The 25,110-nt window shown below is 53.1% G+C and overlaps 11 protein-coding genes across 11 annotated transcripts; 8 read left to right on the plus strand and 3 right to left on the minus strand.

The window, feature by feature from the left end:
• Window positions 1-1,580: 1,580 nt before the first annotated feature.
• On the plus strand, window positions 1,581-3,195 carry CTAM01_16626 (uncharacterized protein; the record flags this gene model as incomplete). Its single annotated transcript, XM_060532618.1, has 2 exons — window positions 1,581-2,458; window positions 2,523-3,195. 2 exons carry the CDS (start codon window positions 1,581-1,583, stop codon window positions 3,193-3,195), a joined length of 1,551 nt encoding a protein of 516 aa, XP_060372795.1.
• Window positions 3,196-5,908: 2,713 nt separating this feature from the next.
• CTAM01_16627 (deuterolysin metalloprotease) lies at window positions 5,909-7,090 on the plus strand (the record flags this gene model as incomplete). Its single annotated transcript, XM_060532619.1, has 3 exons — window positions 5,909-6,110; window positions 6,164-6,449; window positions 6,511-7,090. The coding sequence occupies 3 exons, from the start codon at window positions 5,909-5,911 to the stop codon at window positions 7,088-7,090; spliced, it is 1,068 nt and encodes a 355-aa protein (XP_060372796.1).
• A 2,010-nt stretch (window positions 7,091-9,100) lies between these two features.
• On the plus strand, window positions 9,101-9,568 carry CTAM01_16628 (uncharacterized protein; the record flags this gene model as incomplete). Its single annotated transcript, XM_060532620.1, has 1 exon — window positions 9,101-9,568. One exon carries the CDS (start codon window positions 9,101-9,103, stop codon window positions 9,566-9,568), a length of 468 nt encoding a protein of 155 aa, XP_060372797.1.
• Window positions 9,569-10,708: 1,140 nt separating this feature from the next.
• CTAM01_16629 (glycosyl hydrolase family 18) lies at window positions 10,709-12,072 on the plus strand (the record flags this gene model as incomplete). Its single annotated transcript, XM_060532621.1, has 3 exons — window positions 10,709-10,984; window positions 11,043-11,834; window positions 11,896-12,072. 3 exons carry the CDS (start codon window positions 10,709-10,711, stop codon window positions 12,070-12,072), a joined length of 1,245 nt encoding a protein of 414 aa, XP_060372798.1.
• Window positions 12,073-13,139: 1,067 nt separating this feature from the next.
• CTAM01_16630 (uncharacterized protein) lies at window positions 13,140-13,670 on the plus strand (the record flags this gene model as incomplete). The annotated part of the gene is made up of 1 exon (XM_060532622.1): window positions 13,140-13,670. The coding sequence occupies one exon, from the start codon at window positions 13,140-13,142 to the stop codon at window positions 13,668-13,670; it is 531 nt and encodes a 176-aa protein (XP_060372799.1).
• A 685-nt stretch (window positions 13,671-14,355) lies between these two features.
• On the plus strand, window positions 14,356-15,414 carry CTAM01_16631 (uncharacterized protein; the record flags this gene model as incomplete). The annotated part of the gene is made up of 1 exon (XM_060532623.1): window positions 14,356-15,414. One exon carries the CDS (start codon window positions 14,356-14,358, stop codon window positions 15,412-15,414), a length of 1,059 nt encoding a protein of 352 aa, XP_060372800.1.
• A 185-nt stretch (window positions 15,415-15,599) lies between these two features.
• On the minus strand, window positions 15,600-17,399 carry CTAM01_16632 (uncharacterized protein; the record flags this gene model as incomplete). The annotated part of the gene is made up of 1 exon (XM_060532624.1): window positions 15,600-17,399. The coding sequence occupies one exon, from the start codon at window positions 17,397-17,399 to the stop codon at window positions 15,600-15,602; it is 1,800 nt and encodes a 599-aa protein (XP_060372801.1).
• A 602-nt stretch (window positions 17,400-18,001) lies between these two features.
• CTAM01_16633 (uncharacterized protein) lies at window positions 18,002-19,146 on the minus strand (the record flags this gene model as incomplete). Its single annotated transcript, XM_060532625.1, has 2 exons — window positions 18,002-18,186; window positions 18,240-19,146. 2 exons carry the CDS (start codon window positions 19,144-19,146, stop codon window positions 18,002-18,004), a joined length of 1,092 nt encoding a protein of 363 aa, XP_060372802.1.
• A 1,335-nt stretch (window positions 19,147-20,481) lies between these two features.
• CTAM01_16634 (zinc-binding dehydrogenase) lies at window positions 20,482-21,584 on the plus strand (the record flags this gene model as incomplete). The annotated part of the gene is made up of 2 exons (XM_060532626.1): window positions 20,482-20,541; window positions 20,607-21,584. 2 exons carry the CDS (start codon window positions 20,482-20,484, stop codon window positions 21,582-21,584), a joined length of 1,038 nt encoding a protein of 345 aa, XP_060372803.1.
• Window positions 21,585-22,160: 576 nt separating this feature from the next.
• Window positions 22,161-23,735, plus strand: CTAM01_16635 (uncharacterized protein; the record flags this gene model as incomplete). Its single annotated transcript, XM_060532627.1, has 2 exons — window positions 22,161-23,155; window positions 23,333-23,735. The coding sequence occupies 2 exons, from the start codon at window positions 22,161-22,163 to the stop codon at window positions 23,733-23,735; spliced, it is 1,398 nt and encodes a 465-aa protein (XP_060372804.1).
• A 677-nt stretch (window positions 23,736-24,412) lies between these two features.
• CTAM01_16636 (uncharacterized protein) lies at window positions 24,413-24,865 on the minus strand (the record flags this gene model as incomplete). The annotated part of the gene is made up of 1 exon (XM_060532628.1): window positions 24,413-24,865. The coding sequence occupies one exon, from the start codon at window positions 24,863-24,865 to the stop codon at window positions 24,413-24,415; it is 453 nt and encodes a 150-aa protein (XP_060372805.1).
• Between the last annotated feature and the right edge of the window lie 245 nt (window positions 24,866-25,110).

Below are 25,110 nucleotides of genomic sequence, written 5' to 3' on the forward strand. Positions count from 1 at the left end.
CGCATTTCATAACCGTGGCGCTTCTTGGGGGTTGCATTCCGCCGCACTGGCTGAGTATTGAGGCGCTCTTGGCAGAAGCCAAGACTAATTGGCAGCCAAATACAATTGCTTGGAAGTTCTACCAAGGCTCTAAGGAACTCTTGTTTTTCATCTGAGGCTCGTCAAGGCATACTCAACTTCAGGGACATCGCAGACTTATTCCTCTAGGAAAGTCTTCAATTTTGCCTTTTCGATTGAACGTATCGTCAATAATGGGGAGCACGCACCACCGACTGGCGGAGGAACAATACACCACGGACAAGTTCAAATATCCACTCCGGACGAATCCCGCCCGGCGGCCTAGCGAAACACCGCGGGCGGCGTTGACTCGCGCCTTCGCTTTCGCGCTCCCCCCACTTTCATGGTCCGATAAATGCGGCGTTTCTCGGAGGTGGGTAGCGGAAGCAAGCAAGGTGATGGGCCCCAAAGAATTGCATCTAAGTAGGTAAAGTACGGTCTCGGTATGCATCCCGAGTCTATAAACCGTCGGGCTGGCTGACTGATACACCCTCTTTCAAAACTGAATCAAGCATTCTGCGCGATGGGTGTCCGAAAAGAGTGGCGATACTCTGCCGAAGTCCTGGATCTCTGTATGCTTGCATGATGCAAGAGGCTCTCGGGTCTTCGGCCCTTTCGCTCGCCTTGCCTTCGACCTCGACGTTTCGTCCTTCATGATATCTCTGTGCAGCGACGAGAAATGGAAGGTGTCTCTAGGGACGTGTTATCTTTGTGTTGATATGTCTGACGATGAGTGCATGCCAAGAGATGTCGCCAAGATCTCAAGAGCTGAGACCAAGGGACCAAACGACTCAGGACCACCCAGTTCCCACGTCAACTGAGTACCATATTCCATCTGAATGGAATCATCAGTGTTTGCGTTTCTGGGGTTTTGCGGAGATGAATAAAGCTTGGCAAAAACGTTTTAGCCAATGTATTGGCATTATCAACGGGACTTGAGGTGACGAATATGCTTTAAAAGTCATAACCCGCGCATTCTATTCGCAACCACGCGGAGAGCCCCCAAGGTCCAACAAGGCAGGAGCTCGGAAGGCTCCGACAATCCACTTCGCAATCTACGAACATACTGATGAATACCGTCGTTCCAAGTGGTTGAGAAGCCTCAATGAGGAAGCCTTCGACTCGTCAGATATATCCGGGGGAAGTGGACTAGGGGTTGATGTAAACGGCTAGAGTGGACGAGTTGTCCAGGGTGCATCCTCCTCCCCCCAAAGAACTATCGACATGGCCCCACGTCTCCGCACCCTCCTCTCCTCTCCACGGGGGACACGGAAGGCATTGGATACCTCCGCACTCTCCCACACACGGCTCCATCATGGAGTTATCTAAGCGCCTCGTGGGGCCATAGATCTGTGTTGAGGCTAAAAGGCGACTCGTTTCTCCTTACTCTCATGAGAAAACACCGAGAGAAGAGGGACACAACGCGTCTTGTTTCCTTTCTTCTTCTTGTCCAACCCTTGTTCACCCTATCCGTTCGTAACGGCGTGTGTGTGCGTATTATTTGCGGAAACGCTGCAGGAATCATGGGTTCCAAGAAGTACTTTGGCCTCACGGGCAATGCTCTCAACAATCTGAGAATCGCCCTCATCATCGCGCCCAGCTTCATTCTTTACGGATACAACATTGGCGTCGTCGGTGGCCTGCTGACGGAAGAAGACTGGGTCAAAACGTTCCCCGAGATCGACACTGTTAACACAACCGGAGCCCAGAAATCGGCAAACTCGACACTTCAAGGCTTCATCGTCGCCACCTTCACTATTGGCGCAACAATCGGCTCACTATCTTGCTCCTGGACCGGCGATATCTACGGCCGCCGCAACATCATCTTTGTCTCCGCCATCATGACGCTTATTGGCGAAATTCTCATGGCAGCTGCTTTTGGCCTCCCTCAATTCGTCGTTGGCCGTGTTCTCACCGGTCTCGGCATCGGGCAGCTTAGCTCCATCGTCCCAGTCTGGCAGTCCGAGACGTCTGCTGCTGCTAACCGCGGCCGACAAGTGGTCATATCTGGCGTGTTCATGTGCGTGGGCTACATGCTCGAATCCTGGATCGATCTCGGCTTTTTCCAATTCCACTCTGGTCCCATTACTTGGCGCCCACCTTTGGCCATCGCCGTGTTCTTCTCCATCGTTTTAATGGCCGCAATTTACTTCTTCCCGGAATCGCCCAGATGGCTCGTCATGAAAGGAAGGTCAGAGCAAGCTCGCGCCGTGATTTCCGTATTGAAATCGCTTCCGGCAGATTCTATGGAGGTTCAGGCTGAGCTTTCCGGAATCGAGTATTCCCTCGAAGAAACAAAGGGCACACAGGTCTCCTTGAAAGATGTCCTCAAGATGGGCGAAGACAAGCTTTTGTATCGCTTCTGCCTGTGCATGTCGCTTCAATTCTTCCAACAGATGGCGTATGTTGTCCCCCTTCCAATAGCTTCTCATTGATAACAAGATGACTAACTCTGTGTTCAACAGTGGTTCCAACCTCGTCAGCGTATATGCACCAATCCTTTTCCAACAAGGCCTCGGTCTCTCTAGCCAGTACTCTCGCATTCTCAGCGGCGGAACCCTGACGTGGAAGTTCTTCGCCTCTTTCATCGCTTTCTTCACGATCGACCGGTTCGGGCGACGCGCTGCATTCATCGTCAGTGGCGCAGGAATGTCTCTTTGTATGATCGCACTCGCTATCGCAACATCATTCGGGACCGACAACTACCCAGCTCAGATTGCGGCTGCTTTCTTCATCTTTTTGTACAACACGTGGATCCCAATCGGCCTCATGGGAGCGAATTACCTCTACTGCACAGAGGTTGCGCCACTGCGTCTGCGTATGGCGATGAGTTCCATTTCGACAGCGAACCACTGGCTGTTCAACTTCCTCGTCATCATGGTTACGCCGGTTGCTCTCAACACCATTGGATGGCGCTACTATATCGTCTACGCCGTGATTGCGGCCGCTATGCCGGTGACAGTGTACTTCTTCTTCCCTGAGACGACGGGACGGAATCTCGAGGAGATTGATCTCCTGTTCCGTGAGTCGCCTTCGTGGATGGCTACAGTGAAGTATGCCAAAACACGACCGATTGCCATGCCGCAGGAGTTTAACTCCGAAAAGGGCGAGAAGGCAGATCACTTGGAGGGAGCTTGAAGTTGCGTTGACTGTACATATATATTGTTGTCATTAGATTGGCTGTTAGAAGGCTACACTTTCAGTGGCGTTAGCGAGGGTCATTCATGAGCTCCCTCACGGATTCATGTCAATGACCCGGGGTACGTGGCAGAGCCAATATCAATACAAACTTTCCCCATTGTCTCCTTCACTTCTGGAACTGCGTCAAGACCTACGCTCCCAACCTTCATCCGCGTGTCGTTTCGGAGCACCTCCTCTATCCCGTAGACTAGTAGACAGCATTGGCAAATGTGCCTGTAGTCTCTCTCATTATGCATGTTTGATCCTTTTTGATAGACCCGTGCAAGCGAGAGAAGAATGCTCTGATCAACGGGGAAGTTATTATTATTCTGACAAGGACGAACACCTTTTACCATCCCGCAGCCGGTGGGATAGGGTGGTACTCTCTGGGTCAGAGTACGCCTGTGGATACTTTTGCAATTTTGGATCAATCGGTGACCAATAACCATACCGACGCTGGCAATGATATAATCTGATTTTCTCGTGACAAATGGCGCAAACTACGAAATCATTCGGTAAAAGCTCTCTGCACTTGCGAAGTCGTGTCTTTTCTATAACAACGTTTCATCTGCATAGCGCCCATTTCAGAACAACCTGCCAGATTTCATCGGTATTGGCTCAATCTACCAACCCTTGAATGTCACTTGATCCGTCAAAAATGCCCTAAAGACCAAGTGGCAACTGGCATATTTCAATTTTCAATTCGATTAAGACGAAATTCGTACCGGATTAGTAAAAAAGCTGTTCTAAGAACCACACATGTGTCGAATATCTGGTCGCCGAACAGATATTTTTCCTCAATGCGACTTCCTCTAAGTACGCAAGGACTCACTTCAGAACGAGGCAACATCAATTAAAATATCCAGATACTCCATTCATTCAAAGCGATGGCCTGCAAAGATACTGTTTTTTGCCGTATTTGGCGAGATGGCTTATTTACGACAAGCTCCTGGATGACTTCAAGAAAAGTGACCTATATGAGCCTCAAAATCGAGATTGAAAAAAGAGAACTCCGATAAAGAGGACTCCAACACATTTAGAATTGTCTCTTATGGATGGGCTAGACGAAGGCGCATCTTCAGAGTGCGGTTGGACTCATTTTGCAGGTGACATCATTTGCCGACAAGGTATTATTGACGGCTTGCCCAGTCATTAATCTCAGAGGGGACTATCGACGAGGGGTTATGCAGCCCAGATCTGAGATCCCAGATGTCGCGTTGGGCCAAGATTCTTAGCAGTCCAGCCAAGACTCTTGGCTTGGCTTGGCCTCAACTTGGCTTCACTTGGCTGCACTCAGCTCCAGTGCATACGTCGATCCACCCTTCAAGGGCCCGAACCTAGATCCAACATCATATTCAAGATTGCCTGGATATTCAACTTCAAGCTTGGCCTTGTGACCGTCAGAGAAGCTCGAGAACGACGCGCTGGAGGTAACGAGAGGTCAGGATAGAGGTGAATCTGTCTTTGGGCATAACCTCGGCGCGAGATCGGGGCGGATGACCCCTAAAATGGCAAGGTGACGGGTCGTTAGTGGTATCCGCTTCATTTCCCATCCGGTTTTCGCTCCTGTCCCCTCAACTCTTTTGCTCATCCTAAAGTCGTGGAACGGCTAGTCTATCCTCTCATATTAACGTGCCATTTTTTCATGGCCAAAGGTCCTTTCTGGCGGAATATCCGTCATCACCATCGGCGAAGACCGTCACCAGTCGCCCCGAGTCCGATTGCCGAGGCTCATGATTAGACGAGTCGTTGAAGTTCGTCTCATCTTTCAGGCGATGATATTCCCGTCCGCCCACCCGCCCGCTACGCAACTTCCATAATTGATCCATGGTACAGTCAAGGTGGGAACTTACGCGCATACGCGCATCTTTTGGCGAGGAACTCGCTGATAACGTATAAGCGGACATGGCCGCAATGTCCACACATGGCCCTCCTGCGATATGAACTGATGCGACAATACTCATTGTTTTCCAATGGTTTGCCAGGCCATACCCTGCTCATTACCTAAGGACCTCCCCTTTTCGCACCAAATGCCACAACAGCCTTCCTAACTTGCTTAGTCTTGGGTGTGGGACAGCCGCCCATGCGTCTGAATTGCCGGTTTCCCCGGCCTCTCTTGCGGCGCTGCATCGGGCCCATCCGCTTCCCCTTGTTGCCCACATACCGAGATCACCAGACTATGCCGATGTTATCTGCTGTTTAACGGGCTCCTTTTCATTTGCTCAACGGCTTTCTGCCAGCTTGTAATATGCACGCTACCCACCCTCTGCCTTCCGCACCTCCTCGACATGGATCGAGTTCCCGAAGCTTTTCTTGAATAGACTCAAACTACCCCGACATGTCCTAGTTATGCTTGATTTAGCTCAATTTAGCTCCTGCCAGATCCAGACTAGCCAGGTTCATCGTGAACCGCCCACATTTACGACCGGCGGAAACGTGCACTTTCAGACTTGCCATTGTAATCTCACCTTCTTGACGAAGGAATTGCTCCGTTCGGGCTTATCAGAGCCCTGTTAATGTTGGCCATGCAACCGTTCAATCATGACATTGACCGACAGAACGAAAACAAATCGAGTATTTATATAGCCCAAGTATCCGCGAACGATGATTATAATGCTTCTCTTCACTCCCATCCTCAGTCATCCCTCATCCCTCAGGTCTCTAGGTCAAAATGGTTGCCAAGGCTCTCTCCGTCGCCCTTCTCGCTGGTGCCGCTTCGGCCACTTGCCCTCTCTCTATTGAGATCAGCAACGCCGAGAACCACACCGTCAACGTCGCCGTTACCAACACCGGCAGCGAGGCCGTCTCCGTCTTCAAGGGCAACACCGTCTTCAGCGACCATGCCACCCAGGATCTCCTGGTGACCGATGCCGGTATGTAGATGCACGCTATTACATCATTGGGGATAGCATCTAACAAGAACCAGAGGGCACTGCTCTTCCTTTCGAGGGTATCTTCGTCAACTACAAGCGCACTGGCCTCGACGCCAAGCTCTTCCAGAAGATCGCTGCCGGCGAGACCATCACCGTCCCCGTCAACGCCGCCAAGAGCTACAAGCTCGACGGCATTGCCGACGCCAAGGTCACTGCCATCCAGGGCTTCCGCTACGCCGTTGGTGACAGCATCCCCTCCGCCTTCAAGGACTTGGCTTCCTGCGCCGATGTCACCTCCGGCGAGGTCGAGGTCACTGTCGACCAGACCACCGCTGCTGCGTAAGTCCTATTCCAACATTCGGTGCGAATAGCGACCCTCTTACTAACCTGACATCTACAGGGACCACATCTCCCGCAAGCGTGAGGAGCCCTTCAACTCCCGCATCCAAAAGCGCGCCATCACCTACTCGTCCTGCACCACCGCGCAGACGACCTCCCTGAAGACCTCCGTCACCGACGCCATCTCCATGGCCAAGGCCGCCTCCACCGCTGCAGGCACCTCGTCCTACTACTACACCACCTGGTTCAAGTCGACCTCGGTCGCCTCCAAGGTCCAGACCATCTACAACGACGTCGCCGGCGTGCAGACCACCTCCCCCAAGATCTCCTGCACGGACACCTACAGCGACTGCACCGACGGCAGCGCCCTCCTCTACACCGTCCCCTCGGACAACGTCATCGTCCCCTGCCCCAACAACGGCTTCTGGGGCTTCCCCGAGCTCGCCTCCCAGTGCTCCGGAGACGACTACGACCGCGCCGGTAGCATGCTGCACGAGATGACCCATCTCTACGGCACCACCGACTGGGCTTACGGCCCCACCGCCGCCCAGGCCCTGTCTGCCACCAAGGCTGCTGCCAACGCCGACACCTACGAGATGTACGCCGAGAGCGTCCGCCTCGGTGGCTGCACCACCGGCTAAGCGTGTTCGTCTATATGACGTACATGCATAGTTTGGTCTGGGTGCTGTTCCCTTTTGGGGATGAGAGCCCTTCCTTCTTTCAATGTCTATAATTCAGTTGACGGTCCGGGTAGAGTGGGAACTACTGCGGGATATTTATATGCCTAGGGGGAGCTTAGTCGCAGAATGGCTTGATGTGAGCTGAGTGCTAGAAGTAGCCTATGAAGTAACGGTTGAACTCCTGAGATCTTCTCACTATCGCAAGTGATTACTTGACTGTGATACATGTACTCGAAGAAGAAGTCTTTTTAATCAGCTTGTAGACGTAGGCGTATGAAACTCCGAATGTCCCCAGGAACCATAGTTTCTCAATAAGTAGTCCGAACTAGCATGTCCTTTTGGTTGTAGTTCCAATCTCCTTTTTGCCTGATTCCAATTGCGCCCTTTCCCATTGCAAAGTGTTTCTCCTCACAGTCTCCAGAACTCATAGGTTACCAGATCGGCTTTTATCAATCGGTTTCGTTCAGCGCAATATCCAGAACATCCTACTTGTAATAGTAGAACGCTCAGTCGCGAAATCGGCTCATCCATCTTGCATTGGAGGTCTTCTCCTGCAGCAACCCACCCTTCCATGCCACTTCCATGGGGTCAATCGTGTTCGCTCTGACCTCAGAGGTGCAGTATTAAACACTCATGAAGCTTTTTGTCTGGAAAACGGCGAGATTGGCAGTTATCAATTGAGCGTGCGGTGGTGAAGTCGCGTTAGCCGCAGAGTTCACAGACTACTTTGGTTATTTGCACATCTTGCCGAAACCTTACTTGACCATTGAGCTTATAAGCTTTCTCTTTGTTCAGATAATTTTATGTAAATATTTGACATTGAATTCGGAACAGACGATCTTATAGGAGCTTTGGTTGATTGTCGTTGCAATTTTCCCAAAGCCGAACTCTGAACAATTAATAGGGCTTTCCCGCCGAATGTTTGCTAGAAATAGACATGATCTACAGGGTTCAGTCTTGTTTTTGTGTCAAAAAAGCTTAGTAAATTGCAGACCCATCTGGTCGCCAGCATCACCGTGAACCCGATCTCGTATTTCTTCCTGATCGCCCTCGCATCAATGTGCCGGTTTTCTCAATGCACTGCGGACGGCACTAGAAGTTCGAGAAATGCTCGTGAGATTGTACCATAACGTCTTCCAGGCAGACCAAAGCCTCCATGTCACGAGGAAGAATGCTATCAATTTGAACCATGAACAAAGTTCCTGAGCCCCATTATCAAGAGAAAAGCTCAGTATACGTCGCCGGCAATAACGTAAGATTTTCGAGTCTTCCAATTGTCAAACAGATGAATGCTCTCTTCGGTTATGACGGTGACAGCCGTTGCCTGGGCTAAGCTCTCAAAGACCTAGAGCCAACAGACCTGGTTTGGACGACATCTCAGAACAGTCTTTCGTTGGCATATACGTTGGCATATACTCTACGTATATGTTGCTTCCATTTTCTGAGACGGAGCTCTCTCGGTGCTTTCTGGACTGTCATCTTGAACGTGAGCGACGCAGAATCGCAAGGAAGAGAAACACGCTTCGTTTTCGCGACTCAACCGCATTCGGCTTTAGAAGGAATTAACAACTGTTCAGTGGGTCCAATCAGGTGTGATCGCCTCCACCAGAAAATCCCACAGGCCTCGTCATTTTCCGATGTGCTGCCAAGACTAATAACGAATAGTGGTCGGATGGTTTCGCAGCCGGACTGGGAACGTAGCTATTCCCAATTTCCCCTAAAAGAGGAAACTTCCCCAATTCCGGTGGCTGACTCAGCTCATACTGCGCAAAGAAAACGAAGAGAAAGAGAAAAAGCGGCTCTCAGGGGTAAAGCGGGGTGGACAAAAGCGCCCTTGCATGTGGGAAACGGCACTTCCGGGGCCCCGGGAGACCATTCGCGGGCGGCGTCGCGCCGGCCGACTGGGCGTTTATCGTGCGCGTGAGGCTACTAACGGCCGCCTATGATTTGACTGATGGAAGACGAACAGTAATGCAAGTGATCAACCTCAAGTTGAACGATCGGACTGCTGTCAGCTTGTCACCTCTCATGATCTGTTGGCTGTTCCTGTTCGCCCGATCGGAGGGCCAACCGCCGGTCGGCACTCCCAGGCCGCCGCCATGTAACGCTGGCTGCAACGCACGGCACCAACCAACGTCCAAGACGCACGAAATGCTTTTAGCCAGAGTTTCAGAATGTTCGACCTCGGCAGCCCGCTCAACCACTCGCTCTACGCTCTGTACGGCTAGTTGGGCAGACTGCTATGGTGTTACAGTGGTACACCAAGAAAAACAAAGTTTTTGCCCTGAGCAACTGCTCTCCGCCAAGGTGGAAACGAAACCGTGGGGGGAGGAGGAGGAGGATGAGGAGGACTCTGGAGGGTGGCACGGGTGGGCAATGGGAGGCCTTTCACAACTGCGCTGTTCCTTGAAAGGGGTTTGGCGGCTTCGCGAAAGATAGTTCGCGAACATGCGATTGCGAAAGACCGAAAGAGAGAGAAAAGAAAGAATGCCTTACTCCGATCGCCACAGTTCCCTCAGACCAACCGGCCAACCAACATGCCATAGACGAACCATCGCGTCCCGTCCAGTCAGCTCCCCAGGGTTCCGTCACATAGTAAAGTTCATCCTCGTCGACCAATCCCCAGCAATTCCACGAGAGCACGGCATCTTTTGTGAGGCATAACTCTGTAGACGGGCTTGTCATCCGCGCCATCGTGGCCACTCACTGCGCCATGCTCCCCCTCTCCCGCAAAAGCCAAGACTCCCAAGAGCCCAAGTTGGGAAAACCCCAATATGGCAGTCATTCGCCCAGTCCGATCTCCCGTTGCTTGAATGCAGCTGCAGCGCAGCAAGACGTAAGTGCCCAGCTCCGTCCCGGGCGGCCCGGCGCAAGAGGCATCCTTGGATTCAAATGGAACCCAGGAAAACCTTCCATTGTTGTTGGCCCGCCCTTCTAAGAATAGGGGGCTCGTGCTGGGTGCATATTCGCAACTCTCGCATACCGACAGGGCTGCCGCCGCAGCAGACGCGCAGAATTTGGGAACCCGTCTTTGCCGCTCGGGGCTCAGGGGTATATCTGACTGCATGGAGCACAAATGCACCTCGTAAGCCTATCAAAGAGAACATGCCGATATCTTTCCATACCTAGACATGCCGCAGCCTCGAGCATCAAAGAAACCTGAACAACTCATAGGGAGAAAAGTTGAACATCAGACCAAACCTTTGGGTTCGCGGCACCTGGGTGATCCCTGCCGGCAGAGGTCGTCAGCCCCCCTGCTCCGAGTCATTCGCGCGCCTGTTTGCCGTTGACGTTGGTCCCAGCGGCCCCAGAAAAGCAATTAGTTTGCTTCGTCAACATGGGGCTATGGTGAACTCTATTGTAGTGCTCCGTAGGGGGGCTCCTCGACTCCGTAAGGTGGTCGTGAACAGTGTTGGCCGCGAGGGGGTCGTACAACGTCGAAGTTATTTAAGCAAACCGAGCCGTCACCCCAATCCCCGAGTGCCGTTGGCTTGCTAGCTTAGCCTCGAGCTGAACATCTTTTCCAACTTTACTACATTCTTTTGCATCTAGTTCGTTTCTACTATCCACAACAGCATCATGTCATTCGCTCAACTCTCGCTCGCGGCCATGTTGGCCGTGGGCGCTTCCGCCGCGCCTTACTCTGCGCGCAACGTCAACACCTCTGGCGTTGTCGCATCCACCTATTTCGCGGGTTACCACGCGAACCGCGGATTCCCCGTCTCCGACATGCCGTGGGACAAGTACACCGACGCAAAGTACGCCTTCGCCGAGACCGCCGCCGACGGCAGCCTCAACCTCACAAAGTCGGCTCCCGACCAGCTTCCCGCCTTTGTCGCGGCCGCCAAGGAGCACGTATGTTACCCGTAGATCAACTTTACTATCCAACACGGTATCTAACACCTCTCCGCAGAATGTCAAGGCCCTCGTCTCCATCGGAGGCTGGACCGGCAGCCGCTATTTCAGCACCGCCTTCGGCAGCGCGGAGAACAGAACCGCCTTCGTGAAGACCTGCCTCGACTTTGTCGAAAAGTACAACCTCGACGGCCTCGATTTTGACTGGGAGTACCCCAACCGCCAGGGCCTCGGCTGCAACACAATCGCAAAGGACGACACCGCAAACTTTGCCTCCTTCCTCACCGAGCTCCGCCAGAAGCAGACCAAGCAGCTGTACCTCACCGCCGCCACCAGCCTGAACCCCTGGAACAACGCCCTCGACGTCGCCAGCACCAACGGCACCCTCTCCTCTTTCGCCAGCTCCCTCGATTACCTCATGGTCATGGGCTACGACATCTACGGGGCCTGGGCTGCTACCGGAGGCCCTAACGCACCCCTTGCCATGACTTGCGACGCCCGCAACAACCAGGGCGGTATCAAGGAGGGTGTTGAGAAGTGGATTGGCGCCGGTATCCCCGCCAACAAGCTCGTTCTCGCCGTCGGTGCCTACGGCCACGGATTCTCCGTCAACTCTACCAACGCCTTTGCCTCCCCTGGTGTCTTGAACGCCTACCCCGTCCAGAACAGCACACACCGATTTCAGGGCAGCAGCTGGGACGACGACCCATCAATCGACGAGTGCGGCGCCGCTTCTCCTCCTAGTGGAACCTACACCTTCTGGAGCATGATCAAGGAGGGCAAGTTCCTCGACGAGACGGGCAAGCCTCGTGACAGCATTGCTACCGGATACGACAACTGCAGTCAGACTGTAAGCTTTGTCCCTTTCACTGATACCCACCACACTTGCACAGTAACTAACAGCTGAACAGCCTTTCCTCTACAACGAGACTGCTCAAGTCTGGGTTTCCTACGACAACGTCCAGTCCTTGACCGCCAAGGGCAACTACGTCACATCCAACAAGCTGGCTGGCTTCGCTATGTGGGAGGCTGGTGGTGACTACAACAACATCCTCATCAACGCCATCCGTTCCGCGGTCGGCTTGTAAGAGACTTGTTGCAGTCAAGCGTGCATTGGTTAGATAAAAGGTCTCAGCGACAAGTTGTAATAGCATCATCTATGGAGTACATACCATTTCCTTCTCATACCCTGTCACACTAGTGTCAATATACTCAGTATCACAACCTTGAGTTGATCTAACGAGTCTTTCAATCAGTCTCGAGGGCTGCCTTCATTAGTCTTGAATCCTAGAACTGTATCGATCTTCGTCAAGACAAGTTTGTGGTGGCGGCTGTCGGTGATGCTGTGTGATGCTTCATCATATCAATCGGATGTCCTTGAACTTGGGACATGTGACAGAAAGACATCGCCCACTATAAATACCCAACTACTGCCTCTACCTCTCCCAAGAGGGCTTATTCATCGTGTACACTGATAGAAGAACTTTCTAAGTGATGCCTTACGTCTCTCGTCGACCTGTAGAACGTAGTGGAACAAAGAGCGAATATAAGAAATTAAGAAGTGTCTCATCTCCATTGTGTATGGTGTTCAGTAGGCTCTTGTATTTCGAGGCAACAGCCTGAGGCTGTGAGGGAGACATGTAAGGCGCGCTTTTCATGAGCTCGTACTGATCTCAACTTCATCCTGGAAAGAGAAAGCCTTTTCAGGAAGGCTCCTGCCTTGAACCACTTCATGCGTACCTGCCTAAATTCGGTTCGAGTCGAGAACGTCGCTCGCCTCAGCGGAGCCAATATTAAACCGCCTCACTTTTTCCTACTGAGCAACAATTCCCAACACCTTCGCCACTCACATCACTCTCACAATCTCACAAATATCTTGCAGCTCATCTACCTTCGCCATCCACTCAAGATACCACAACTATTCGGGTCCAAGAATCCTCCTTCCGAGTTCTTCGACACCACGTATCTGATACTTACCTTACTTTGACAACTCACATCTACCTCTCGCAGTAAGTATCACGGCAGTCTCATCTCCTCAATCAATCCTCACCTCACCCACCTTTTTCTCACTCACCCATCCGCGTTTCATTCACTCTCATCACCGCCACCCATCCACTCACCAAATTTCACCAGAAACTCGCAAGAGCAACAAAAAATGCCTCCCAAGACCGCCGCATCCGAGGCCGCCGCCACCCTCAACCTCACCGACGGCGAACTCAAGCTCGCCCTCGCAATGATGAAGCACGTCGACCGTCCCACCACCGCCGTCCTCGAGAAAATGGCCGAGGAGGCCGGCCTCTCCAGCGCCTCCAGCGCCCGCACCCTCCTCGCCCGCGCCGCCACCAAGCACGGCTGGTTCGCCGGCAGCGGCAGCAGCAACAGCACCGAGGACGGTTCTGGTTCTGCCTCTACACCCCGGCCCAAGAAGACTGCCACCCCGCGCAAGAAGAAGATTGCCGAAGTCGAGGAGGGCGCTGAGGAGCAGGGCACGCCTACCAAGAAGCGCGGCCGCAAGAGCAAGGCGCAGAAGGCTGCGGAGGAGGCTGCGGCTTCGGCTTCTGCTGCTGAAGCTGCTGCTGAGAAGGATGCAGATGATGAGGAGATTAAGGAGAGTGGTGATGGTGCTGTTAAGGAGGAGACTGGTGATACCGATGGCGCCAAGGAGGAGGCTGCCGAGCAGAAGTGAGATGGTCACAAGGATGTTGGGAACTTCAGTTTAGTCGTTGCGATCGGCAGGAGGGATGGATGGATCACTGCTCTTTCTTCTCTGGATTGACGATACCCTTTCTTTTGGCTTGCATGGCTGCTATCTAGCTGCGTGGTTGCGACATATGGTCCTGGGGACTACTTAAGGCTAGATGGTACTGAATGGCAGTGCCTTACATGAGGTACTATTCAAGTAAGACGCTTTATTAGACTCTTGCATTGGATCGGTTCGTGAAAGTGATGATCTACCTTCCAAAAGTAGTTGATCCATCATGATTACCTTCGTAGAGAACGTCGCGTCTCACTGGTGGATGAAGTGACTGCGCATGGAGAACTTATGCTCCCTAGACACCCCCCCTTAAAGCAGCATTGATCTTGGCTCTCATGTTTGTCGAATTCATTTGACATTGATGATCACCTTCGCTTCATCATTTCCATTCAAAAAAGAAAGAAAAAACAAAGAACAGTCCGTCGACGCGCGGTGACGCGCTTTGGCGTCGACCACGAAAGTCATGACATCATCCACGATCCAGCCTTCAACGACAGCTCAAAAGTCGATGTCATCCTCACCAGTACCATATCTTGTGGTCAATTATGTGATCATCTTTCAAACACTGTGCCAATAATATCATCAATTCACTTCGTAATTCAAAGACAATATCACAATGACCTCGCGAAAAGAACCCGCATCCAGCAACTCTAATAATGAAGCCGCCGACACTGGCACGAAGCGCAAAGCTTCGGAAGCATCGCCGCCCACCCACAACCAGGACGATGAACCCGACACCAAAAAGCCCAAGACGGAGGATCCAAAAGCAACTTTAGACTGGCTCCTAAGCGACGAAGCCTTCTCCCTCGCCTTCCCCTCCCTCCCACAAGGCCACGGCGAAATCGACTGGGACGAAGGCCAACATCGCAAGGATCCTCCCCCTAAGGACGCCGGGAAGAAAGCCAACACCGCAAAGGCTTCAAAGCCCTCAAATGGCACAAACAACAACGACGGCCATAATGGCGATGATGGCGAAGGACCTCGCCTAACCTACCCAGACTCCACCCTAACCCCCTTCCAAAACCTCGTCGCCGCCCTCCTCCTAAGCAAACCCATCTCCCACCGCCTCGGCCTCCGCACCATCAACACGCTGCTCAACCCGCCCTTTGGCCTGCGCACGCCGCGGGATCTTGACGAAGCTGGGTTTGAGGGCCGGAGGAAGGTGATGTGGGAGGCGAGGACGCAGCACAAGGAGAAGACTGCTGTGCAGTTGGGGGATTTGGTTGAGGGGGTGAGGAAGATTTGCGGTGGAGGTGGTGACGATGATGAGGAGGAGAGGGGTAAGAAGGAAGACGAAGAGGAAGACGAGGCAGATATTGAGAAGATGACGGCGTTGAGGGAGATGGTCAAGGGGATGAAGGCTGAGGAGGCGCAGAAGAAGGTTGAGAAGGTGTTGACTGATGGGATAAAAGGCGTTGGACCGACTGGTGCTGGGATCTTTTTGAGGAGGGTGCAGGAGGAGTGGGAGGAGGTGTTTCCGTACGCTGACAAGAGAGCTCTTGAAGCTGCTGTCAAATTTGGTATCATTAAAGAGAGTGACGGCGCGAGAGAGTTGGCCGAGGTGAATCAAGGGGATCGGGGCAAGTTTGTGAGGATGCTGGATGTGCTTGTTGGGATTCAACTTGAGAAGAAGATGGAGGAGGCGCTGAAGATGGCGAAGGGAGAGACAAGTTAGATCACTGAAATGGAATTGGTAAGGTTCTTCTCGTCATCGTTGGCTTCAGCTACCTTGGTTGATTACCTCTCGAACAACCCGTTCTCAATGATATCCTCTTCCTTATCTAATGCAAATTCCCACACATGCTGACTTGACTTGGCGTACTCCCTGAGTGCCCATCCTTCGCTCTCTCTGAGGCTGTTTTAGTATCGCGGGTTCTCGCCATATCCCTGGTTCTGTTGATAGCCTTGGCCACTCTCATGACCTTGGTTACCCCCGTAGCTCTGGTTACCCCCATAGCTCTGATTACCCCCGTATCCCTGGTTGCCCCCGTAGTTCTGACCCTGACCTTGGCCGTAACCTTGGCCCTGGTTTTGGTTGTAGTTTTGATTGTAGTTCTGACTTTGGCCGTAGTTCTGGTTCTGGCCTTGGCCCTGGTATTGATCCGAGTGGTACTGCTGGTACGAGGACGGGGGCTGATTCTGATCAGGCCGGTACTCCTGGTGTGTTTGATGCTGCTGCTGCTGATGTTGCTCAGATCGGTACTCCTGACTCGGAGGAGGGTTGTATGACTGCTGATGCGAGCCCTGTCCACCATACTGCTGCGATGGAGGCGGCGCGTAGTTGCCACCCTGGGGTTGACCCGAGTGGTGCTCACCACCAAGCTGAGATCCCGCCGTCGGCGCACCGACGCTGACATTCTCGTTTCCGATATCATCCGGCACGTTGATCTTGACCTTGGGAAGGTACTTTTGCACCTTTTGCTCGACAATGTTCTGGACAAACACCCAGCTCTCACGCTCGAACTTGCGGTGGCCACCATTGACGACGCCCAGAATGCTCTCGCGCAGCGTCTCCTGCACCTTCCGCACCAGGGCTCGGATCTTGTTGACCAGCTTCACCTTGATGTCGTCTCCGAACCCGCGGTCCGCGTGTCCGCCAGCGTCGCGGTCGAGTTGAGAGTCAAAGGGGTTTCCTCCGAGAATCTTCTCCAGAGGTCGCTGAAAGGCGTCTGGCAGGAGCTCAAAGAGCTGCTTCTCGATGGCACCGAGAATCTTGCGGAACTCAAGACGGACTTCCCTGTGCACCTTTGCCAGACCCGTGCTGAGCTTGTCGCTGATGACCTTCGAGAAGCCGCCCCTCTCGCCTTCGCCCTCAGGACCATCACGGTCACCGATACCCCGGCTACCCTCCTGCGAACTCTTCTTGTTTCCAAACAGGCCTCCAAGACCCTTGACCAAATCCTTGACCTGGTCCTCAATCTCGCCCTTGACACCGTCGCCGAGGTCCCGCGTGCTCGTGTTGCCGCGCAGCCATCGCTTGATGTGCTCCAGCGCAATCTTGGTAAACTGTTCCGCGATGGGTGCGTGTTGCTCCCTCAGCTTCATGCCGACCTTCTCCTTGATCTCGGGGCTAATGACACGAGCCTTCTCCTCGGGGTTCCGCGCGGCGTCCTTGACGGTGTTGCTGAGGACTCCGAGAAGACCGTCGAGTTCGAAACCCTGCCCGCCGCCACCTGAGCCCTTGTTCTTTTCCAGGTGGTCTTGGACGACGTTGATGGCGGAGGAGAGGAAGCCCTTTGCCCCGCCAAATGAGTCGCTGTGGCTGATACCTCGGGATTGGGTCTCAGGGCCGCCGCCTCCTCCTCCACGGGCCTCATCGGTGAGGTTGAAGATGTCGCGGAGATCGTCGCCTGCCTCGTCTGTGATGACGCTGAAGCTGCGAGTGAGCTTACCAATCTCATCTGCGAAGGGCAGAGACTGAATGCCGTAGGCGTCGGGTGGTGTGTCGTTCAGTCCTCTCGAGCCATCGCCTGAGTTCTTGTCCTTATTAAAGAGTGAACGAAAGGCGTCAACAACCTGGTCTTCAAGGCTATCGATAGTTCTCGTCTGGAAGGTGTCGATCTCAGACGCGATGCGGGGTTGAATCTGTGGAGCAAGAGAGTCAACATACTCGTCGACCTTTGTCATCAAGACATCGGGGAGGCCACGAGAGTTGGACATTGTTGCGGTGGTAAGGGTTGGGGGATTTGGGTGTGGATGGGCTAGCTTGAGGAGGAGAGACAGGCACAATAAAGGTGACCGTTGAGCTCTCGAATGGTGCTAGCTTGGTGGATGGTCGGCGGCCGGTCCCGCTGCTGCTGGCGGTGGTGAGGCAGCCGGAGGGAGCTGAGCTGAGCTCCAGCTGAGCTGTCACGTGTGACGCCATCGCCATGGCGGGGTCGCGACCGCCCAGACGGCTGACGTCAGGTTCGGCACGGACCATCCGTGAGGGGTAGACGGTACGTATCTTTCACTCACTGAGCTCTCACTCACTCACTTGCTCATGAATCCCTGTCTCATCTCACTCATACTAATGAGGCCCAGGCGATTGTTGAGCTCCAAGATTACAGTCCTGATTCAAATCCTTACATATGAATTCATCTCATGGTAAACCCAGCGCAACTTCCACCACCTACAGGCAACCTAAGCACACAAGGGTCATTACAGGGTGCAAGACGAGTCAGGCGATGTATAGAAGGGGCATTGATGATAAAGCCGGCCATTGAGCTTGAATCCGATCAAGGCAAATCATTGACATAGTATTAGAGGGAATCGAGAACCCTTCACTTCAAGGAAGCGAGGATGAGCTTCTTGTAGTCCTCCACAGCAAGCTCGAGATCCTGAACAGTGATGCGCTCGTCAGCCGAGTGAGCCACTAAAATAGTCCCAGGTCCGTATAAGTAACGCTTATGGGTTCCATTCAGGCGTGGCACATCCGTGTAATAGTTCACCACAGTAGTGTTGAAGCCTGCTTGTGTCAGTCGAGGCCGTTCCAGTCAAACAATCAGACAAACAACATACCTTCAACATCGTAGTCCAGACTCACTGGCAAACCAAACCCAGTAAACGTCAAATTGACATACTCCGGCGTCACCTCCGACACAGCCTTTTGCAGCACATCCTGAATCCCCTGTAAATCCTCCGTCGCAGCCCGAATCGACGCCCTCCCCGATGCGCTCTCCGGAATCACATTCGTGGCGACCCCGCCCTCAATCAAGCCCACATTCAACGTGGTGTTCCCAAACTCTTCCGTCCACGGCAGCTTCGTGTCTTGAATCTTGTCCAAGGCGCGCACGAGCAGGTCAATCGCGCTCCGACCGTACTCGGGATACCCAGAATGGCCTGCGACGCCGTCGGCTGTGATATTGAACCCCAGCACGCCCTTGTGCGCCCGGACGAGGGTATTTTCCGTGGGTTCGCCAAAGATGACGGATTCCCACGTTAAGCCCAGCTCGTTTGCGGCTCCCATACCGTCGCCTCCAGATTCCTCACCAACGACATATAACAGCGCGACGTCCCCCTCGGCAATCTCCCCGCTCGCGAGAAGCTCCTCCACAGCGATAATCTGCGCTGCAACACTTCCTTTCGCATCAGAAGTCCCGCGACCACGGATCTCATCGCCGGAGCGGGAATAAGGGATGTAAGGCGGCACTGTGTCAAAGTGCGATGTGACGAGGACGCGAGCTTCGCGGGCGGTGCCGGGATAGGCAAAGACGTTTTGGCGGGTTCCTTCGACTGTTTGGAGCTCGACTGTGAAGTTCGTCTCGAGGTAGCCTTTGAGAGCTTGCGTTCCGAGGGCTTCGGATTTGGTCGTCGAGTCGGCTTCGACGAGGGTCTTGTGTAGGCTGAGGAGGGATTCGGTATAGGATGCGGCCCAGGCCGATGAGGCGAGGGCGCAGGTGAGTGTTGCTGATGAGAAAGGCTTCATTTTGGCGGTGCTTCACATGAAGTTGAGAAGTGGCTGGTCTCGATTGATGGCCCGGATCTCTGCGCCACAGAGTATGCCTCGAATTGGCCCAAGGCAGTAGATATGAGCGTTGGAATGCTTTTATCATTCATGGCCGGTATGGCGCCAGAGACACTTGTGGGGTACGCACAATCCCGGTTCCGAAGGTCACGTCGGAGATGCACCACGATAAGAAAGTCTGCGTTACTTTGAGAGGGGTTGATGCTACGCCAAGGTGATTGACAGGCAAATCCAATGCAGGAGATCTTGGAACGGGCAGTTACTACATCGCAGATTGAGGAGGGGGATTGTATGATCTTCTCCGATCCATGCTCATCGGTGGTGGTTTCGGAGCTTTTCGTTCAGTGAATGCCGTGTTCGGTCGGGCTCCCACGAAGCGGGGTGATGGAGACCGGCCGTGTGGCCCGAGGATGAATGGGGTCGGGAGCAAAGCCGAAGGTTGGGTAGGTTAAGGATTCGATGTCAAATTAGTTCAATCCATCGGGCATTTGTCTCATTTATGAATATCAATCTTTGAGAGTTCATTCTCAAGATGTAATACGGGCAGCCAATTACCGTACTCATTTGCTGATGACAATGTGTCACATAAAGATTTGTCTACTAGGAATCTCGTTGGTCAAGCGCTTAGTCACAGCGTATTTCATAGAGACCGGAGACAGGTTGAGAATCCCCTCATCATCCTCTCCCGTAGCTCAAGTTCAGCTCGAGCAGCATTCCACGAAAGAATACATAGGCAGACTACCTAGGTATGATTCAATAGCTCAATTGAACTTTGACAAAGTTTACTTCTTGTTGGGGAATTCCCTTGCTATATCCGGCCATATTTCTAAGCAGAAACAGCCCCTTGGTGACTAATGCTGAAAGTCTGTGCGCCCCGGCACTGCGTATAGCTCCCTTTCTACACACCTTAAAGGCTTTAATGGCCAAGATTGTTCGTCCGCGGAAATAACTTCGTGGGGCAGATGCGATTCACTGGGGGATTTTGCAAAGTCTCATTGTTTCTAAGCGCAATTCCAAGCCCACCCACGGGTACCTTAACTTGACCAACCTTTGTTCTCGTCCATGGCGTCTACCCACTTGAGCACGCGATTTCTCAGCAACAGCTTGAATACCAGGTTACTAATCCCACGTGTTGTTTCAACGTCTCTTTCTCTCGACTTAAATTCGTCTTCATTCCGTCATTCATCGCGGGAATACCACTCTGAGAAACACTCTCAACAACGTCGTCTCCTGTCTCCATTCTCAACTACAACTCCCCCAAACACCCAATTGAGACCGATATCCTACACAGCAACAATGGCAGGCACCATCCGAGCTCTCGTCTCTCAAGGCGACAAGACCGCCAAAGTCCAAGAGGTACATAATGTCATTCAGATGCCCCTCAACCGGTCCCCTTTCTCATGTACTAACCACCATCCCAGGTCCCTAAGCCTCAACCCGGCCCAGGCGAAATTCTCGTCAAAATCTCCGCCGTAGCCCAAAACCCAACAGACTGGAAAGCCACAGCCGGCGCTCCCGCAGGCCGCACCGTCGGCTGTGACTTCGCCGGCACCGTCGCCGACCCCAACGGCTCCTCCCTGAAAGAAGGCCAGCGCGTCGCAGGGTTCGTTATGGGAACCAGCGACGAACCTCCCCGCGGCGTCTTTGCGCAGTACGCCGTCATCGAGAGCAGCCTCGTCTTCCCCATCCCTGAGTCCGTCACGGATTCCCAGGCCGCGGTTATTCCGTTGGCCTTTGCTACCGCTGTTCAGGCGCTGTTCCAGCGACTTGGACTTCCTGAGCCCACGAGCCCGAGTAAAGAGGCGCTTCCGGTGTTGATTAATGGCGGAACGGGCAGTGTTGGGTTGTATGCCATTCAGCTGGCGAAGGAGGCTGGATTGTATGTCATTGCGACAGGCGGCAAGAAGAATCACGAGCTCCTGAAGAGTCTCGGTGCGGATGTGGCGATCGATTACCGCGATGCCGACTGGATTGAGCAGGTCAAGAAGGCTGCGAAGAATGACCTGAAGCACGTCTTTGACGCCATCAGCGAAGTCGAGACCACAAAGGCAGTCGCGACGGCGCTCTCACCCGAGGGTGGCCACGTCGTCTGTATTTTGCCGCGCAAGGCGAAGGAGGTTGGCGCTCCTGAGGGAGTCAAGGTCGAGAGCACGTTGGTGTACTCGGTCTTTGGAAGGGCTCTTACGTATGGAAGCTTCGATAACATTGATGGAGAGAAGCCTGAGGACAAGAAGTTCTGGGAGAAGTACCTGGGGCTTCTGCCCAAGTGGTTGGAGGATGGCTCCATCAAGCCCAACCCGCAAAAGGAGTTTGGTGGTCTGGATGATATCAACAAGGGCTTTGAGTTGCAGGCCAAGGGTGGTGTGAGTGCTGAGAAGCTGGTCTACAAGATTGTTTAGACCGCCTGAGGATTGAGGAAACAAATAGCGATCGAAGTTACTGACTTGTGACTTTGGTTGAGGATATCGCACGTCATCATATGATATAATGAATATAATGTGAATAGTCCTTCACCGCCGTGGTTTCCTCTTTTGTTATTTTTGTTCTGCCTCAAGATCGCTCTTGCCTTTGGAACGGTCATCTCTCGCTCTTTCTTCCAGAATTAGGGCTTTCCTTTCTCACCACCCGATTCCTTTAAACTTCCACCTTTCCCATCTATACCCCCAATCTCGTCTTCCCACCCTCACCTTCTCACCTTTTCTTCCATCCTCTCGTCTTTCTTGTCGACCTCAATTTTCGACTCAATCGACCCATACCTTCATCATCCTACCTCCCTTTCCCTTGATGCCAACCGGTTCTTGATCATCTCACTTCATCCCCCATACCAGATCGCTTCTATTAATCATTGTCTCCGGAATTCTATCTATCAATCACTACAAAAGCCTTCAGCGATCTGACCGATCGACGTAAGTGATCATTGCTGTCCCTCTCTCATCCAATTCTCTTTCATATACTGACTGCCTTATCCCTTTAGCATGTCATCTTCTCACGGCCAGTCTCTGTGGAAGCCGGTGGTCACCTTCACCGTCCTATTGCCCCCCATTGAGCAATACTCGATGGCAGAGAAGGGCAGTGAAGGAGGCTACTGGGCTCTCCACGATCCCAACACTTATGCCAGCTGCAAGAATCAGCAAGAGCGACAGGAAGCCGAGCAGTGCCTGGCTTGTGGCAACCCTTCCACCCGGAAGTACCGCTGCCACTGCAAGGCGGCCAGGTACTGCTCTGCCCAGTGCCTCGAGGCTGACGACCTCCATGAGCGGCTCTGTGTGGGCCGTCAAGATGCCAAGACCAAGCCTGCCTTCAGCCTTCCCTTGGAGAGTCGACCATCTAACAACCACTTTCTCGCTGCGTTGCTTCCTGTAGATGGATCCAACCCTAAGCCCATCTGGATCTCCCTTCAGATGGATCGCAAGACTGGCAAGATGCGTTTTGCTACCGACGAGATCACCATTGCGAAGGCGGCTGCCAAGTCCAACGATAGCTCCGACCCTGACATCATTCACGTCGGTCTGAACTCGATCGCGACTCCCATCCAGAAGAGCCTACTTCACGGAGTTGACGCCATTAAGTTCGGTTCGTACAAGGATACTTCTCCCGGTAACCTCAATAGCTGCATCCAGAGCTTTAGCAAGCCTGGCTTCCTGGCCTGTTACTTCGGCGCTGTGGTTGTCTGGGCATACGATCTCGAGTCCAACGGAGCCTTCAAGTCACCCCGCGACTTGGGCGTGCGCGACCTTCGCCACGCTCTGGACTGTCACGTTCTCAATTCGGTAAACCCGGCTGTCTCTCAGCCCAGTCGATTCATCCTTGAGGGCGGTGTCATCCCGGCTCTCAAGATCAACGATCTCTCGGATCGTTGGTTGGAGGCTCTGGGCGTCACCCGCCAAATCGAGAAGGTCCACGTCCCTGCTTCACACCAGTATTTTGAAGCCTTCCCCATCGGAAAGCTTTTCCACCTTGGTCTTCGTTGGTATGTCCGAACTGGAGTTCCCATCGCGATTGCTCCAACGGGGGAGCTCCATGAGGACCATGAGGAGATCCTCAACCACTTTCGTCAAACCGTCCTTCTGGTTGCTTAGGAGGCACCTCAGAACACCGGCATGCGCAAGGCTCAGCTTCAGGTGGTTGATCTAAAACATTCCTCCAGTTTCCACCTGATGCAGGTTTGCGGAAAGCAGATCGAGCCCGCCCATCTCACTGCCGTCATTGAATACTTCAAGCTCGCCAGCGCCTCGGGAACCCCCACAACCGAGAAGGCGTTCCGCGCGTATTGGGACTACTTCAAGAAGAACGAGGTGATCAAAGGCCACCCGATGGCTGGAATCCCTTCGCCTTATGACCTTGAGACTGGCCATAGCCATGACCCCAATTCCACGGGTCTTGTAACTTTGCTCCAAGGTTACAAGTCCTATGAGGACTTTGTTGGGCAGGCCCCAGTCGCCAATGAACACGTTTACGGTGGTCTCAACGCCCCGAAGGGCGAGGTCTCAGTAGCCAGTTCGGCACAAGGCATCGAGCAGGCACTTGGCTTCCCGGCCGAGCGAAATTAGAACCCGGTTGATCGCACTTTCTGCTGTGAGTTTATTTTCATCTTTCACCTTGTTCAGAGACTGACAGTTGAACACAGCGTGCAATCAGACTACTTTGAGAACTTCATACACACGGGACGAGAGCGAGAAACGATTTGGAGAATTCGAATATTCTGGGGCAATCGGGTGATATGGAGAGTCGTTGAGACGACTGAGATGGACAGATACCTTCAGAAGACCGGAATTGAGTCTCTCATTATGCTGCGCACCTATACCTCATCCATGACTCCAGATTCCTTAAACCCTGAAAACGACAACTTTTGGCTTCGAAGATTAGACACAGTCAAACGCCCCTAGCCTTGCTGCTAACCCCAACGGCTAGCTTCATATGCCCTTTTCAACTTGAGGAATCGCGGGTGATTCCTCGGACTGACCCCCGTGACCTCCCCATCTAATCCTTTCCGAAACATCTCAAGACCATCTTTCCTCGTCGAAAGCCCAGACTGCCCATCCGGCACAGGTACAGCCATATATTCAGCATGTTTATCATCCTCCAGAGCCCACTCAAGCCCTCTCTCCCTCAAACATCGCAGCTCGTCCTCAAAAACCCCACCTCGACCAATCTGAAACGCCTCATCGCGCGTGAGGGCTTTCGCCTCGCCTACTTCTACGAGTCGTATCATAGTCGTGCTGTCGTGCTATTGAGGATCAAGGATTTCCGCGCCATCGAGCCAGTGAAAGAGTAAACTGCCTGAGCCGGAGTGAGCTCCCCAGGGGTTAATCCCAATGAGCTTGATCTCGAACTCGGGATCGAGGACCTCTGCGTAGACATCTAGGATGCAGCTCTTGAAGTTCAGATCAGATGCGATTCGTGACCAGAGGTGCCGCGCTTGAGATGCCAGCCTACCCAGCATCTCGTCTATGATACCGGCGTGATTTGGCTGATAGAACCTGCTCTGGCTGATGGCGACGATGTGGGCTTCATTGACGTAGCATCGCCACTCGCTCAAGCGGTCGAGGTCGGTGTAGTATGGGAAGAAGTAGACCTGGTTATCTGAGAATTTCCCGTTCTGACCAAGCTGATAGAACAGGCTCAGAAGTGCCTGGACGGTCCTTTTTGAAGAACCAAGCTTCACGATTGCTTCTCGCATGTTAAGTCAACATACCCACTTCCTGGCACCCCCCTGTTTCTGGCACCACAAAAACGATGGGATCACAACCCAACCTCCTCATTACTATTAACTATTGATCCTCAACCACACCCACTACAATACAGCTGCCAGCCTCACTAGGGCATTCAGAGTCGCTGGATTCAGCCGTGATAACCTCCTTTTCACCCGCTTCGATTTGAGCCCGATGGATATCCCTGATGTTCGCGAACTTCGTATTGGGATCG

The sequence above is a fragment of the Colletotrichum tamarilloi genome (genome assembly GCF_030869305.1).
Source record: "Colletotrichum tamarilloi strain Tom-12 chromosome Unknown Scaffold_242.1, whole genome shotgun sequence".
Classification (NCBI taxonomy): domain Eukaryota; kingdom Fungi; phylum Ascomycota; class Sordariomycetes; order Glomerellales; family Glomerellaceae; genus Colletotrichum; species Colletotrichum tamarilloi.